Source organism: Diplotaxodon limnothrissa, linkage group LG7 (genome assembly GCF_057381915.1).
Source record: "Diplotaxodon limnothrissa isolate DT_005_m linkage group LG7, D_limnothrissa_male_GT1.1, whole genome shotgun sequence".
Taxonomy (NCBI): Eukaryota; Metazoa; Chordata; class Actinopteri; order Cichliformes; family Cichlidae; genus Diplotaxodon; species Diplotaxodon limnothrissa.
The window spans coordinates 42763896-42781690 of record NC_140602.1 but is presented as its reverse complement, the minus strand read 5'-3'; the positions used below and the strand labels follow the sequence as shown (position 1 = coordinate 42781690).

The 17795-nt window shown below is 40.6% G+C and overlaps 1 protein-coding gene across 1 annotated transcript in view; it reads left to right on the top strand.

Annotated features, from left to right (window-relative positions):
- The window catches only part of bcr (BCR activator of RhoGEF and GTPase), a 91058-nt gene that overhangs the window by 55966 nt on the left and 17297 nt on the right, over nt 1-17795 (top strand). Inside the window, exons 2-5 of the mRNA XM_085359730.1 lie at nt 1154-1338; nt 6304-6408; nt 8256-8441; nt 16696-16803. Of these exons, the coding sequence (XP_085215856.1) occupies nt 1154-1338; nt 6304-6408; nt 8256-8441; nt 16696-16803 (584 nt within the window). The remainder of the gene's footprint in view (nt 1-1153; nt 1339-6303; nt 6409-8255; nt 8442-16695; nt 16804-17795) is intronic.

Below are 17795 nucleotides of genomic sequence, written 5' to 3'. Positions count from 1 at the left end.
TGCATCGGAGATATCAGACAGTAAATACTCGATCAGATGTTAGCTGAACGTGTTTTAAAGCGATATAACTGATATGACTGAAGGATATGTGTGCATGTTTGTGACACTGCACAGTGGAGCAGCATGTTTTTGGTGTGAGTCAGCACTGTGTGAGGAGGCACAGCTAGCTCTGTGAGAAGTGCAGCTCTGTTGAATGTACAGTAGGAGTGGGAGGAGATGAGTAAAAAGCTCTTCTGTGACACTCAGGAGATGCATGATGTCTTCCCTTCAGCTGTTGCACACCACATTCCCCGAAGGGCTGACTGTACCTCTTCATCCTGGAAGAACTTTGATAAATGGAATCTACAACCTGAACTGCGCATGTATTTTCTCACTTAGAGGCTTTATAAAATGGGTCAGTTTGTTTGCATCCAACGTTCTGACCTTTGTTTCTTGTTAATTCTGCCTCTCCCACTCCTCTTTGCAAAGGCCAACACTCATGATCACAGGCAAAAGCACTTTGTGGCAGAGGCATTTATTCCTGCAGAGTGATAGCACCCGCTGTAGAAGCAGGTCAAGGGGAGGTTATTAAAATTTCCCTCGAGATGCTGCGCTCGGTGTTCAAATTATTTGCACCTTGACCCAGTTTATAGTTGGCCTTTTCAAGTGTTTTCTCTCCAAGCTTTAGGTTTTTGTGCAAATATATGTGAAGAAAGACGCAGGAGGGGGGAATTCGTTTTGTCTGCCTCACTTTCCAGAATTGCATTAATTAGTGACCCTGCCAGGCACATCTAGCGACTTTTGTCGTGATACTTAAGTACCAAGCAGAACACTTATTTGTAGTGGTATGAATTTAGTGATTAGAAGAGCAAAAAAATGTCTTAAAAAGATGGCTTCAATTGAGTTTAAAGGGAAGAGGCTGTTAACTGTACACTCTACATTTTATTTAACTGTTGTTTCAGCAGTCACAACTGTCAGTGACATGCTTAAGTACAGCAGTCAGACATCATTTAATCTGCGGTTTATTAGTAATCCAGTAATCAGCCAGCTTAAAGTACATTACAAGGAACTGCAGCACAGAAATTAAAAACATTACAAATCACAAAAATCTCAAGAAAATTCAACACTAACACAACACAACACTAACTTAAAGTTTGAATTTCTCCCATCACAGATGGTCACTTCACCGGGACCCCTCCCACATACGGTTACGACGCAGACCGAGCAGAGGAGCAGCGAAGGCACCACGACATCCTGCCGTACATCGATGACTCGCCGTCGTCATCTCCTCACCTCAGCTCCAAGAGCCGTAGCAGCCGGGACACTCTGTCCTCCGGATCGCTGGAGTCCTCCAAATCGGTCAGTATGACATCTGGGCGTGTCCTGTTGTTGACAAAGCAGACTTTGATGCTCACATCTAATCCAAATGCCAAGCTTTCTCACGTCTCCTCAAGTGATTCAGCAACTTAGCTGCAGACAGAGCAAAAACAAATCTCGCTGGTAAACTGTGCTCATTCTTGCATACATTATTTTTTTCCCATTGCAGAGCAGGAATTGGGCTAATCTATTCTTAGAACAATCCCATTCTGTCTAAAAGTCTTCAATTGAAAAACCATATCTGCTGTTTAAAGGAGATTGATAAGGGACATATCTCCTGCCTCATAGCTCCCGAAGCAGTCATCCAGTGAAGAAACCATCCGCCTTAAGAGTCAGGGTTTTTTTCGTCTAGTGTATTAGGCAGAATTACCTATCACCTCAATCACCACATCGCTGCCTTCATCCTCTTACGCGACCTCCTTCCTCGTCTGCAGTGAAAACCAGTGATCTGTGACGTCTGCTCTTCAAAGGTTATAAGGGAGAGGATACATGTGTGCGCACACAGACACAGACTCACAACCTGTTTTTCTTGTCATCTGTATTTATTCTATGTTATTTATATATGTTCTATGATGCAGTCCTCAGTGGAAGCAAAGGACTTTGTGTACCAAATGCTAGTATATACCAGATAAACATGTTGTAGCCATAGGTTCAATTACAATAGAGGGGTATCTTGGGAGAATATAATAAGCTAATGCTGCCTCTACCCCCTGTGCCCTTGGAGGAAGTAATTGCATCAGTGGTCATGAAGCTGTATCGGTTACTCTGCCCCTTCAATCTTTGCTCACTGTCTGTACTGGTGAGCAAGCGACTGTCAGACTGATTGATGGCTTGAAAATGTCAATAAACGTGCCCCTTGACTGCACCGACCTTTGACCTGTGAGGTTTAACACCCGGTGGTTTTAATTTGCGCACACATACTTAGCTTGCATTTGGACACATACAATCCTTCTGTTTGTATGGAAAAAAGAAATTCAACACTACATGCTTAGAGCCTGTAGATGCATCGTCTGATGGCTGGATAAATACATTATGCACTGTGGCAAATATCCATCAACAAATTCCCCACAGGCTTACAATCAATGTTCTCAAAATGGAGTTACCATCATCCTTGATTTGCCCTTGAACAATCTGTCTTCAAACGTCACCCCACTCTGCTTTTCTAATTGATGAGTCAGAGTCCAGGCAAGCTCTGATTGGCTCAGGGGGAACTGATGGTTTAGTGATGTCACTGTCATGAGTCATCACTTTCAGTAATTCTGCTGATTTAATTTAAGAGTGCTCTGGGCTCTTGTTCACTCACAATCTGGCTCTGCCCAGCACTTGAAAGGGAAAAGAGGGTCACTGATCAGAAGTTTGCTGAAAATTCAATAACATCCTTAAACTGTTTTACCAAAAACACTGACCACGTGTGCTATCTGTGTTTCTGCATGATCATAGTGTACTTTATGACATCTACAGAGTGAACCTACAGAGTTCACTCTGCTTAATTTCCCATCAAGTTTGTGGTAATGATGCGTTATTATGTCTGTATTTAATAGGAGAAATTTCAAGAGACTTATGCTGCGGTCACAAAACTGTTTGGAGATTGCAGCATGACCAAAATTACTGTGACCACGTACAATGAACTTGCAATCTTGTTGCTCGAGACCAAGACTGCGACCTTTTGCAGTCAGCTGCCATCTTTAAAGTAGCTTTACTGCTTCATGACGGTGATAAAATGACCAGTCTGTGATTGAATGGGGTCAAACTGGCAACTAACTGTCAATTAACTGTGATAAATCTGCACAAATCATAAATCTGTTTCTGTCTGCATAGATCAGCTTCCCACCAGCTGATCTATGCAGTCATCTTTTCATTGAAAATGAGTCACCCAGAGGTTGTGGGTGATAGACACTCAACCTCTGGATGGCCAATTAGTCTTACAGTTAGTTGCTGACAGGGAAAAAAAAGAAAATCAGTGCAGTCCCCAGGCAAACCCAGATTTTTCCTAGTTGTAAGGAAGTTTCCATATTTTTACTGTAGTGCGACAGAGCCACGTAGACTTCCAGCTGGATTCATAGTCCTGTGTTTGTTTGCAGAGCCCTCAGGCTACAGTTATCCAGGGAAGCCGTCGGTCATGCACGATAATGATTTGGGTCTTCTTCACAACTGGGGCCAGGCTAAGTGACTGACACCAGCGCAAACATGAACAAGAGTAGCTCCGTTAACCACATATTTCTATTCAAGTGGCGCGACACAGCGTCAGCACATACGCGTGGGTCTGGTGAGCAATGTGTAGCACCTCCGCAGTATCATGCTGGGGCCTGCTGCCAGATTTAAATTGAAGATGTTGCAGGTAATTGCTTGTGCTTTGACCTCCCCGTGGATCATCCTAGTTCATGAGCCCCTGTATATTAAAACAACTAACTCCTCTCTCTTATGGCCCACACTTAAGGTGTGCAGTAAGCTTTATTTTCTGCTCGATCAGCAGAAATACTCTAAATGAGCAGCATGTGCACCATCAGTGTGTGTCTTATCTGACTGAAGACCTACACCTCCACTACATAGCCGATGTGGCGCTAGGAGCCAATCGCGTTAGGCTTTTCAAAAAGCCAGGGATAGCAGAACAGGATGCTACACAGATTAGAAAATGAAAATTGAAAAGGGTTGATAAAATGTGGGGTTGTTGTTATCGCAGTCACTGTTGTCCGTCCCATCTGTGAGTCCACTAAATAAAAAGAAATAAAAAGAAACATGTTGCTAAACAAACCCAGTGTACATCAGAATTCTTAAAAACATGCCAGGCTGAACTCCAGCTAAGTGATGCTGGGGCTGAAGAGGTTTAAGTGTAGATTTAAGTGTCAAATATTATTTTTATTGCTTCTTATGTACACTGCAGGGAGAATATGTTTTCTTTTTTTACTTATTTCATAACCAAACATGCACACAGACACTTCTTTAGTCTTCTGAAATTTTAACTGAAAATGATAAGTATATATCATAAATACACATCTCATCTTACGATGCACTTTTGTTTGTAAAGACAAACATTTACCTCTTTTGACTGTGTTAGTATCTACACATAATATACTTCATTATCGGCTTTCGTGGGAACCTAATGTTCTTACATTCAGTCCAGATACCTAGAAGGCTCTGCGTGATGCATGTTACATGTCTACCACAGAAATGATAAGGTGAGAAACAGTGTAGTATACTGTGCAGTAGAAACTGTGAGTACAAGACAGTTGGATGAAGATCCAATATTTTTGGAGCAAATGAGAAATCGGGATAATAGCAGAATATTAAATTATAGAAATCCTTGAGTTGCATCTTAGGATCTACTTTTTGCCTCATTCCAATAATAACTTGGACATCATTAACTAAGATGCTAAGAAATTACAGCAGAGAGTAAAATATTGTATTCAAAACCTGGACAGCCATACATTTTTTTAACATCCAATTACATTGGATTACACGCCCTGGTCTACCCAGCACAATTTTCTTTTTGCTCTCAGTAAATAGATCTACAAAATATTAAATATATTACACAAGGAAGAGCAAAGACTACACATATATCTTCATACCTGTCCAAACGACCGGTTGTTAATAGTTCTGTTTAATCTTTTTTTTTCGTTCATTCAGTCAATTTGCTGATGTAAAATAAACGTGAAGAGTTGAGAACGTGTTTGTAGCAGGCTACTGAATCAAACTGACGACATATAAAAGCATATTGAGCCCGGCAGAAACTATGGTGGTAATGGACACCTGTGTAATGGAGTCCATAAAAATCCTGGAGCATTTCATAATCTTCTGGCTTGTAACAGTCCCCTGAGATCTGTGTAAGCATCTGCTTATGCAGTGGCCATGGAAACAGGTTTCGGACCCATTTACCCCTTCATTTAAATAAATGCATGTACGCCCACACACATCCAAGTAGTCATGTATGCATGTAAAAGCAGTTCACACGAGCATCATGCATGGTGCACAGGCAGACATAAACGTTCCTGACAAGCATTTATATAATTTTCAAAATAACATAACTGTATTTATTTAGTAACAAATCAATATAAAACAAAAACAGCTTTTATGAATATTGTATTTAATACTGTTGTTTTTTTTATGCTGTTTTTTTAATGCTGTTTTTACTGTTAAGGTAGTTACAGGTAAAAACAGCAAGAAAAAATGATTAAAGAAGAGTAATAAAAAGAAGATGTTATTACTTAATGCAATTTTACCTGTTCAGCTGATATTCATCCACTAATTTCCACTAATTATGGTCATCATTCATGCTGCATCCAAATGCGTTTAATGATGATCCAGGGCTGTTTCACTGGTTTAATCCCAAGCTCATGCAGTCACAACTACCAGGAAAAAGGTTTGTGTGTCTCAGTGTAAAGATGTGTAAACAAAAAACCTAATGTATACACACATCTCTGTCTGCATCTGGCTTTGTAAATTATTTTTCTGCATCTTCTCACATGCTTTTGCCTCTCCCATAACACACAAACACACTCATACATACACATATTTATACCGCAGCCGTTTTTTTCTTGTCCTTGGTGACCCTGCCCGTTTGAGTTATTTCAGATTTGGTGGTTAATCAAGGCAACCCGGGGAGTTTATCTTTTATTTTTTCATATCTATGCCCTTCAGCGAGCTTTGACTCAGCTGAAGGGAACAGAGAGGCAACCAGGGATGATTTTCGGAAGGTGTTTAATTTTCCTGGACTCAGGCGCACAGAAGCAGCATGAAAGGTCCTTTACCAAATATATACATATAAATAATAGGATGTTATGTTTTGATGTTGTAACATAGTCACAAAAGAAGCAAAGGGCTTGCAGTGTGAAAATAGTTCCTAAAATATTTTAAATAAGCAACAGAATAAGTTAGGCTAAGCAAACAGTTGTACATCACATTGCGTTACTGGGTGTTCTTGAAACGTTATTCTCTGTGTGTTTGTTACAGACCGAGTGTGACCTAGAAAAAGGTTTGGAGATGAGGAAGTGGGTCCTGTCTGGGATCTTGGCCACCGAGGAAACATATCTCAGTCATCTGGAGGCACTGCTTCTGGTGAGAACACACATCACTTTTAATGTCCTCATAATGTCCAGTATATAATCAATCTACCAACTGCTCAGGAAATATGAGTGTTTACAATGGAAATGATTGGTTTTTGAGTATGAGAGTGAAAGCTTTAGATATACAGAAGCTTTTCAAATGTTTAGTAGATTGTTTAGAAATACTATTTGTCCCTTTGCTGGTCTACTGAAGGGGCAGCTAACATTAACGTCCCCCTAACTTATAGATGCTTAAACAGTACTCTCACTGGCCACTTTATTAGGTACACCAAGTTAGTGTTAGTAGTAGTAGGTTTGCCCTCCAAACTGACTTAATTCTTTGTGGCGAAGACTCAACAAGGAAACATTCTTTTGGTCCATATTGACATGGCAGCATTTGTCAGCTGCTCATCAATCTTCTGTCCACCACATCCCAGAGGTGCTCTATTAGATTGAGATCTGGTGACTGTCGAGGCCATTTGAGTACAGTGAGCTGTCATATTCAAGAAACAAGTGATGATTTGAGCTTTGTGACATGGTGCAGTAAAGCTGCTAGAAATACCAGTAAGAAGATAAACACACTGAGGCATTTAAATACTGCTGAGTAGGTACTAAGCTCTGGTTTAGACTTCTGCAGGGAATCTTTGTGAAGTCTGTGACGTAACCTACTCCAGTGGTTTATGTCTTTGCCGGCATTTATCCTTATGCACCACGCATGTGTTAATTAAGCGTGTGGTTGTGTCCTGGTGTTTTATATGCAGTGCCAGCAAGTACAAACAACGTTGTTTGATTTTATTTTATTTCCTGGGTCTCTGCTCTTTGTTGGGGTAAGATTTTTTTCAGGGGCAGAAATATTTGTCCCTCTAGTTTTTCCACTTCTTTGTACATTCCCTCATATCCGTTCCGATAGTATCGTCGATTTCCTTACAGGAATTTTCTGGCATTTGTGGCAATGTGGCAGATTCATCACAGCAGGCATCTGTAGTCCAATTTTGGTGAGCCTGTGTAAATTGTACCCTCAGCTTCCTGTTCTTAGCTCACAGAAGTGGCGCCCGGTGAGGTCTTCTGCTTCTGTAGCCCATCTGCTTCAAAGTTTCAGAACGGCTATTCTGTTACCTTGATTGTAACAAGTAGTCATTTGAGTTACTGTTGCTATTCCTATCAGCTCAAAGCAGTCATTTTCCTCTGACCTTTGACATCAACGAGACATTTTCACACAGAGAACTGCAGCTCTCTTCTTTTGGGCCATTGTCTGTGAACAATAGAGACGGTTGTGTGAGAAAATCTAAGATCAGATCAACAGATCAGCAGCGTCTGAAACTCTCACACCAGCTCTTCTGGGACCGACAACCATTCAGCGTCATAAAATCATCTTTCTTCTCTATTCTGGTGCTCTGTTTGGACTTCAGCAGGTCATCCTAAGTGTGTCTACATGCCTAAATGTTTGTTTCAGGCATAAAAGGATTTGAAAAGGTGTGCCTAATACAGTGGTCGGTAATTGTATCCTAACAATACCGTACATGTTACTGGTTATCCCAGATCAGATAAGGCAGGTAAGGTAGCAGTAAAACCTGTAAAGCCTCCTTGTTGCTGTTTTAATACTGATGAGTATGACAAAGAAAAATGTACCATACTTGAAACAAAAGACACCTTGGTGTAGAATATGTGATACCAAAGTGTAACCTGTAAAAGTCTTTTACTGTTTACTTTAAATCTGAATTAGTTCATACATTATAGTAGTGCAATATAACAGTGACTTAATCTAGTCATTTTTTATTTTTTCTATAAGATCTATAGAATGCTTCTAACATAATAAACACAATAAAGTAAATTTATATCTGCTCTCTTGGTCCTCCTCAGCCCATGAAGCCTCTGAAGGCTGCTGCTACAACATCCCAACCAGTGCTTACCGTGGCCCAGATAGAAACCATCTTCTTCAAAGTGCCTGAGCTCTACGAGATCCACAAAGAGTTCTACGATGGACTTTTGCCTCGTGTCCAGCAGTGGAGCCACCATCAGAGAGTCGGGGACCTCTTCCAGAAACTAGTAAGGCTGGAGCGTAGTTACCTTTAGTGCGCCTTTAGAGCTCATAGCCAGAGAGAGAAATGAGTCAAAGGGTGGGGGGTTGTAGGGTGTTTGTTAGAGTGTGTACCCTTGACAGCAGAAATGTCCCTCTGTGTAACTGCTTGACATTACCCCTAATAAAACTTGACAATATGGGCCACCCAAAAAAACTTGACAGCACTGATAAGAACAGCTACAGCTGCATTTCTGACCGCAAACAAACCAACAGGGTTCACTAGGGCCCTGTGCTTCGTACGTCGCTTACTACATCCAAGATCAAATGAAACATCCAAGACCAAATCATCGCGCTAACTCTGAGCTCGCTATTCCGGTTCCCCGAACACACCTGTTGTTGACGATTAGTATAGCTGGATGAAGTAATGTGAGATCACTGGGTGGCCCAACAGGGGCTACGCATCGATAGTAGAAACATTGATCGGCAACCCTTTGATTGGTCGGCGAAAATGTCGAAGGAGCGCGCTCGGTATTTTTCGGCAGCAGAGCAAGAACTCTTGAGTGAGGGATTTCAGGAGTTTCAGAGTTTAATTAAAACGCAAGGGAACACTGCAAAGGCTGCAAAAGCAAGGAGAGAGGGCTGGCAGAAAGTTGCTGACAAATCAAACTCGTAAGTAATTCAATAATAACAATAATAATGGAGTGGATTTATATAGCGCTTTTCAAGGCACCCAAAGCGCTTTACAATGCCACTATTCATTCACTCTCACATTCACACACTGGTGGAGGCAGCTACGGTTGTAGCCACAGCTGCCCTGGGGCAGACTGACAGAAGCCAGGCTGCCATATTGCGCCATCGGCCCCTCTGGCCAACACCAGTAGGCGGTAGGATAGATTTATCATATCACACCATATTATCCAATATTATATTACATTATATTATATTATAATATGTTATATTATATCCCCTTTCACATTAGAGCCACAACAGGACCCATTAGAACATGGGAACAAGTAAAAGTGAAATATAAGAATATTCTACAGAATGGTAATATTTATCACTTATATTGCTTGTCGTCTCTTGGAAAGAGACCCTGGAATACTCTGTTTGTTTGTTCATAACAGCAACCAAGAAAAGGGCAGAGCAAAAAAAAAGACAGGTGGTGGTCCTGCACCCCCTCGTCAACAAGTTGGTTAAGTGAATAATACCCTCACGGGAAAATCGATATCTCTCTATGAGCACACTGTCGCGCTGAGCTAAAGGATCCTGTCTGTCCCGCAATATACGCTGAATTCTGAGGACTCTCCTTATCAATCTTGCACCTTCCGCAATGGGTTGCTCGCGTAAACGGACAGGATATGACTGCGACAGACTTCCCAAATCCACCTTCGCTTTTATAGCCGTGGTCTCTCATCTTGATTACACGAAGTAATTTACAATTACTACTCTGAAATATGAATTACATCTGTAATAATCACATACATGTAATAGAATGTTAATAGTACATTTCCCTTTTTTAGGGAATGACCTGTATGTATCTGTGTGAAATCAATAAAAGGATCAAGTGCTGCATTATCTTTAGTTACATTGATGTTATTTATTTATGGTGAAACAGTGGTGGAATATCGCTGTTGCTTTCGTATGAATGACGCGGACATACCTGCGTGGCCGCGATCTAATCCTGTTTACATAAAGTAAACCTGCTCCCCAGCAGGTTTACGCTTACGGCTCTGTTGCTATGACAGCAAGTCCCGGATGGGCTTCGGGGAACCGAACGATCCAGGATCACGCGAAATCGTCAACAATCTCATCCAGCTAACTCACTTAGCGCGGTACGAAGAACAGGCCCTAGGGCTCCATTACTCAGAGTAATGTTATTTCTTCCATCGGAAGGCTTCCATGAAAAGCTGAATTTCTTAAACCAATAGTAAAAGTAATTTGATTTTTGGAGTAAAGCTCTTATTATCATATTAAATTCCAAACAAACTGATTCTGAATCATCTCCCCCCCCCACATTTCCGCCTAAACAGCCGTTTTTGTCCTTCCCAGGATGTCAGGGCCAAATCTACACTGGGTCTGTTCAATCATTTTCACAATGGGTCAATTAACCCACAATGAATCATTTGTTAATTCTCTTAGAAATACTGCTCCTTTCCCACTCGTGTCTCCCTCCATTGCTCTGTCTCTCTCTATCCCTCTCCCCCTCTGACTCACTTGTGCTTGGACACACACACACACACACACACACACACACACACACACACACACACACACACACACTGAGGGAGGTGCAAGCGTCTTTCACAATGCCGCCTTTCTGCCTCAGGCAGCTGAGACCATCACAGCACTGTGTGTTTCACGTCTAGAAGAAGCTGCTATAAATAGGAGCCTCTCTCTCTTTCTCAGAAACACACACACACATACACTCTCTCTCTCTCTCCCTCCCTCCATCTTATTCTCATTAACTTATCTTGGGAGGCGCCCCTTGTGGCTTGGCTAAGAAATAAGAATTTAATTGGTTTTGTCTTCATGTCAAATAAGCAAACATGAAAATCCAGTCCATCAAATTGTTGTATCCATCCTCCTTGTTCACACTGAACTTCTATCTAATAAAACTGCTTCACGGTCACCTCTAACATTAAAGAGATGACACGGTTCTGATGTTAATTATTGAGCAGAGCGATTGTTAGCTGTGAGATGTGTTTGAAAGGAACGCTGCATGTTAAATCTGGCAGACTGGCATCCTACAAGACACAAAGAGGCACCAGTAGAATAATGACTTCTTCACTGGTTGCCGAGCAAGGTTGAATGAAGGGCAAATTTGACCTCTGGGGCCCCCCAGAGGATTATGTCAATTAAGAACTTCATTTTTGACTATATTAGATTTCATTTGAACTTAAATTGGAAGGTGTAGCTAGTATTTCCATAGACTGGTGCTAGTTTGCCCATATATTTAGAGAGCTTCTTTGTCTGGCTCAGCAATTACGTCACTCGTTTTCATTTTGTGTTTTTTCTTTCTTTCCCCACCTTGACAGTCTGGTGTAGCTACAGTAACTATTGTTACTAACACTGTAACTGTAAATAGACATCTTTAGATTGATGCTCTCATGCTTATACATTTACTACCTCATACACTTCCCTTCTCCAGACTATAGTTAATAAAAGTCAAAAGGTGACCATGCTGAGCCTTGAAGAGGGGGGGAAAGGGAGAAAATGTTGGATGACAGTCTGCATTAGAAAGAGAAGGAGGGACGGGGATTAGTTGAGAGGAGAGGAGGTGATACAGACAAGGACTGGGGGGTAGGGAGGGTTGAGAGGAGGTAGGAGTTGACTAGGCAAGAAGATTTAGGCTGCTGCAACTGTGATAGAGCTGTCTTGCCATGACTCTGAAATCTTTGAGGAGAGACAGGCTTACGAATCGTAAAACATCAGAAGGAAGAAGGCGAGAATCGGAGAGAAAAGAGGAAGTGCCAAAGCATCAGTGACAGACTATGAGCATGACTGTCAGAGAATAGTGTTTGAAGACTGAAAATAGGGCAGAATCATGCTCATGTTTCTGCTGCTCCCTCACACACAGCAACAAAGTTAAGGCTTTGCACCATGAAGACAGCCAGGCAAACTGATAAACTGTCTCTGAGCATTTCAAGAAGAAACAAAAAAAACCTGATGACACATTTTTGCTTTCGGCCATGGTACTGTTGTGACTCTGATAATGTTCGATGCTAGAGCCACCATCATGATCCAGACTGATTATTATTATTATTATTTTTTAATTTTGGATGGATTGATGTGAAATTTTGTTCAGCCTTTTAGGAGAAGCTCAGCATGAATTTTAAGAAAAAAAGAAATTCAAGAGTATTTTTTTAAAGTAAACACTTCTTGCTGTGAGACACGGGTGCCTCACAGCAAGACGGTCCTGGGTTCAAATCCAATGGCCAGCCTGGGCCGTTGGATTTGATTCCTCCCACAATCCAAAGACATGGATGTTTTGGAGTAATTGGCAATCCTAAATTGGCCATAGGTTTGAAACAGATTTCCCTAACATTTGTTATGTGTAGTTATTTACGAGTCCTCACTAAGACAGTATGACAGTGCAATTTAGAAATATAATTTTATTGTCACAGGAAATTACTTGTTTAAGCTCCACCTTCCAGCCATCAGCTGGCTGTATTGTGTTCCAAACCTGTGCGTCAATAGGGAAGTTGTATAGTGCCCTCTGGTGGGCAAAGAACTGCAACAACGCTCATAACATGATTGAAGGGTGTTTCTCCTGGCAATTTTTTAAATTTTGTTAATTTTTATTTGTTGGTCATTATTAATGCTGATAATGATATATCAGCAAATGGCTATTACCGACCAGTATATCAGCCCCGTTGATAAAAAGTCATAATTGTTATTAATCTTTAGTGAGGAGCATAATTTCTACCTCAAGACTTATTTTGACTTTAATCAATTAGCAATTGCTGAAAAGCAGCGACTTCAAAGACATTAAGTGAAGCCTAGAAAAAATAATGAAGAAAAAACAGAACAAAAATTGAATCGTTTTACAAATGCATGCACTGTGTGAAAAAGTATAATAACTTCTGTGCCACCATCAAATCAAAATCTCTGGTTCACTTTGGTTCACTGCAAGCCTCAGTTCGCTTTGTGTTTAGATCTGATGAGCAAGTGTTGCCTGCTAACTTGATAAACTGAAATATTGTGGCATATTGGTGGTTTCATTGTGAGCATGTCAGTGTACTGGTGTTGGCACTCAAAGCACTGAGGTAGCACCATAGGACTAGATTCTTTCATTAAACTTAAAACAGAATTAAAGTTTTTTCATTCTGTCTGTTCTTGTATTATTATGTCGACATAGACCACACTGATTTTTTTTAATTTTGTCTTTCTCATATGTGTCAGAAGGCTTAACTAACTGAGGGCAAATTCAGCTTCCTCATAGAATGACCATAGTCTGTCATGAAGCTGTTTTCTTAATGTTGTTTTCCACTGTGGATTACACACATACTGTCACAAAGGGACAAATCCGGAAGTGAAAAATCCAGACACCTAAGCAGTTCTTTTCATCACCCAAAGGCATTTTCTGCTATGATACTGTAGCTGCATTTGGTAAGCCTCAGTGCTGTTGTGTGTGGAAGTGGCTGGCAGACACAGTCAAACTGTCACGCTCTGAATGGCTTCCGCTGTGTCGCAGATTGTGTGGCCCAGGGCAGGACTGGGGATTGCAGGACTATGAAAGCTACTTTACTCCTCACCTTCCTCTTTGCTGTTTCTTTCTGTGCGTGAATGTGAAACACATTTTGAGACAGTTTTGTTGCCTAAAAATGCATCTGTGAGAACCTGATTTAAAAACACAGTTAATAGGGTGCAAATTCCAGTCAGGTGGCACGTAGCATGTTCCCTCAGAGCTGTAAATAGTTTTGGACACACAAAGCGAGATCTGTCACTCTTGAACAAGTGTAAACAATGTTTAGAAAACTTGTGACTGCATTCCTGACGTAATAAGCTCTCACACCCCATGAATTAAAAAAAAAGATTTAAAAGGAAGAATAGGCTCAGTTTGAGATGTTTTAGGTTAATAATTGAATTAAGTAAGGATTGTGGAAAAGTGGAAGAACATCTAGGTCAACAAAATACATGAAGCCTCATATATATTTATATTTAAAAAGTAAAAGCAGTCACAAATCACCTGGCCTTGCTCAGAGTCAGGCCTCATGCCGAGGCTTGTAAAGCCTGTATTCTCTTTAAATTAAACGGAGTCTCACTTGTTTGCCATGTAAAACATTGGGATCGTGCAAAATCTTTGACCTTCCCCATATTTCTTTATATTTTGCTTGGAGACTGGAAAATAGGTGCACCAGTTTACTGAAAGGTCCAAACACACATGGAAATAAATGTATGTTTTATGTATACATAGACATTGTCGTTGTTTTTAGGATCGTTTTCATGCTGAAAAATGAAGCTGCTGCCAATCAGACACTTTCCAGTACCATCAAGATTTGATACCTTTTTCATATTTCCATCGATTCATAATTCCATCGATTTTAACAAAATTCCCAACCCCGCTGGCTGAAAAGCAGTCCCAAACCACAACAGACCCTCCGCTGTGTTTTACAGATGGCTGTGAACACTCATTGTTTTACCTCTATCATGACAAAATGATGATGATTTGAAGCAAAAATGTAAAATTTGGATTCATCACTCCTGTCACCAACGAGTTTTGCTCCATTTCTTTTGTAATTTGAGGTAGCTCAGCCTTTTCTCTCTGTTTTCTTCGTTAAGAATGATTTCTTGAAAGTCACTCTTGCACTGATGCTGATGAGGCTTTGGCAAATATTAGATGGGTGAACTGAAGGGCTATATGCATCTCTCAGGTCCTGTGACAGGACTCTGTCAGGCCTGCCACTTCTTCTGTCCTCTGCTTGTTCAGTTTCCTCAGATTTTAAATGTCACTCTGCACACCATGCGAATGCTGACTTTTTAGGTCTTTGGGAATCAACTTGTTAGTGCTAAAATACCATTTCATGCCTGCCATCATGTGTTGTTTTTAGATTTTGTAGAAATTATGTGTTTTGGCGACAGGCTGCTAGATATTTGTGGATAGTTGAGTTGGTGGTGTCTTTTTATGCTTGATTAGTGGTCCCCCCCCAAAAAAAACCAAAAAAAAAAAAAACCAAAAACAAAACTTCCTCTAAAAATGGTCAGTTAGAAGGATTGAAGTGAAAATGAGTGAAAACACGGCCAATGTCCAAAGAAAAGACTTTTGGAAAGCCTGAGGAACTTTCAAAATAGAAAAATCTGGTTCTTTGGAGGCAAAATATAGAGAAATTAAGGGTATCTTGACAGTTTTGCACAGTACTGTGCATTAAAAACATAAATTTTTTTTGTAAAATTAAAGAGAACAAAAACTACTATTAGCCACATCATTATACACCTGATACTGGAGACATCATCTGGTCAGCCAAAACTAAAAGATGTAATCACAGAAACTGTAATTGTGTTCATGTTTTTGTCTTTTTCTGAGCCCTTTTTCAGACGGGCTCAGACCAGGTAATCAAATCTGGTGTGACTGGTGACACACGAACAAACTTGTGGTGCACAGAGCCATTTGAAGTTCTAGAGGAAGTGAATTAGACTTTAATAAAATCTGAAAACGAGTGTGAGATTGAAAGCCTTGGAGACAGTCCATAGATTGTTGATGTGATGTGCCTCAGCTGTGATCATGTAAATATGCCTTGTGTCTGTTCTTCACCTTCTTTACTCTCAGATGAAGTTCTTAAAACACTATTGTCTTTTTTTTTTTTCACAATCTTACTAAAAATCAAATGGCTTTTTCTTCAAGTGTAATCCCAAAAAGTACTATATTATGATTGCAAGTGATGTAAATGATGTGAGGTCTAAACCAAACGTCTGAAGCTTCACACAGGCTAAAAAGGTCTCAAGTGCAACAAAGTGCTAGGTGTTTCATGCTTTAAATGCATTCATTTCTGCTCAGTGCACTCAGGTAAGACATGCTTACGTACATGCTAATCATTTTAGAGGTGTGTGAGAGTCTGCGTCACTCTCGAGGCACAAATCTCCACTGTACTCCGTCCGCATCCATCGGCTTTTGTTCTGGAGAATTGATTGTCCTTTTGTTCGCGGCAGAGATGGATTGCAGCGCTGGCAGGCAACGTTCGATGGAGTTTTATTCAGTCACACAGCTCACTAAATGTGCTTTCATAGCCTCTGTTACACCAATCATTAATTACTCACCCAAGCTCAGTGCGGGGCTCGCTGGTTGCTATGGCAATGTGCCGCAGAGACCACCATGGTTACACGCTGTAGCTGTGATCTGTCTCTCGCCGGTTGTTTTGTTCAGTTGTCTGCCGCTCATGTACAGTCCCTGGGACACACAGCTGAACAGACTCTGTGTTACAGTTCAAATGCACTTTGTACACATTTGTCCAGTGTTTCGGACATCTGTGCTGCAATTTTAGAATTTCTTTTCCCACTTACTCATTACTTAACCTGTGGGCATTACAATAGCAGTGCAGACAAGTATAACTGCACTGTCTGGAAGGCACTACAGAAGACTTTCGGGTAATTTTGTGTGTCTGAATTTCTAACTTAAAGTCTGAAAGCTCAGGAAAGATAGTTTGCCCTTATTTAATCCTCCAACATAGAAGCTTTTTAAAAGTTGTTCAAGCTCACTGTCACTGCATTGCGAAACTGCACTGTATATAAGTTTAAGTATGTCTGATCTGCGAATTAAAGTTTTTTTCCTGCTCTCTCTCTCAGGCCAGCCAGTTAGGGGTTTACCGGGCATTTGTGGACAACTATGAGCTGGCTGTGGAGACGGCGGAGAAGTGCTGCCAGGCGAACACGCAGTTTGCTGAAATTTCTGAGGTAAGAAAGCGAGTAAAAAGAACAGTTAAGTCACTTGATTCCTATTTACCAGCAAACTGAGGGTCACAGCTTGTGCTTTTTTCCCCTTGATGTGCTACGCAATGCTTTACAAGGATCATAAAGCTCTATAAAAATGTGTCTGTTCTCCTTTTAAGAAGTCTTCTCCTTTTGCACTTCAGAATAGTATGAAAGCTTGGAAGCACTGAAAAGGCAGTCAAAATGTCGGGCTAGTATCTCCAGATTTGAACTTACTCAACCTGCTGTGAAAATAACTTGAAATTGAGAAAATATGAAGAAATTTGGGTTAAGGCAAAATTTTGGAATAATAACATTCAGCAACATCACATGATTTATTTTTGTTAGGTTAACCTTTTTATTTTATGCAACTAATGTGGTGTTATAACAGCATCTGATGATGAAAAACATTACCTCACTAATCCAATCACAGACCAAAGTGATAAAATTAACTGAACGCAGTATGAATTGATGCTGCATCGCATTTTTGTTGTCATGACTCGAGCCACAGAGCAGTTTGTGATGGTAAAGCTCTGCTGGGGTTGGGGTAATCTGCAGTTTTCTTTGGTGAAGGCCTCTATTTGGCTTCATCTGCAATTAGAGCACCTGTAAAATAGGAGCTCTCCTGCACAGGGTGTAGAAACTGTCTCATAAATTGGAGTATTTTTATCGAAACTTGAGTTTCCAAACGCTTCATGGGCTGAGAAGATATTATACTCTGGCCTCAAATCTAGCTTTGAAAGCTGATATAAAATCCGGTTTAAACTTCGTCTCCCAGTAGAGTGTTGTACTGAGGCCGTCCAACATAGATAGGAAATGTGCAAGCTCCAGCAACATCGCAGCTCTCGTCATACATTTTGGGATATTTCTGTTTGAACGGCAGCCAAGGATTTAGATTTTTTGAGGGGGATTTGAGGAGAAGTGTTTTTTAAACTGCTATGTATGAATTAAACAGAAAAAAATATATTGATCCTAAA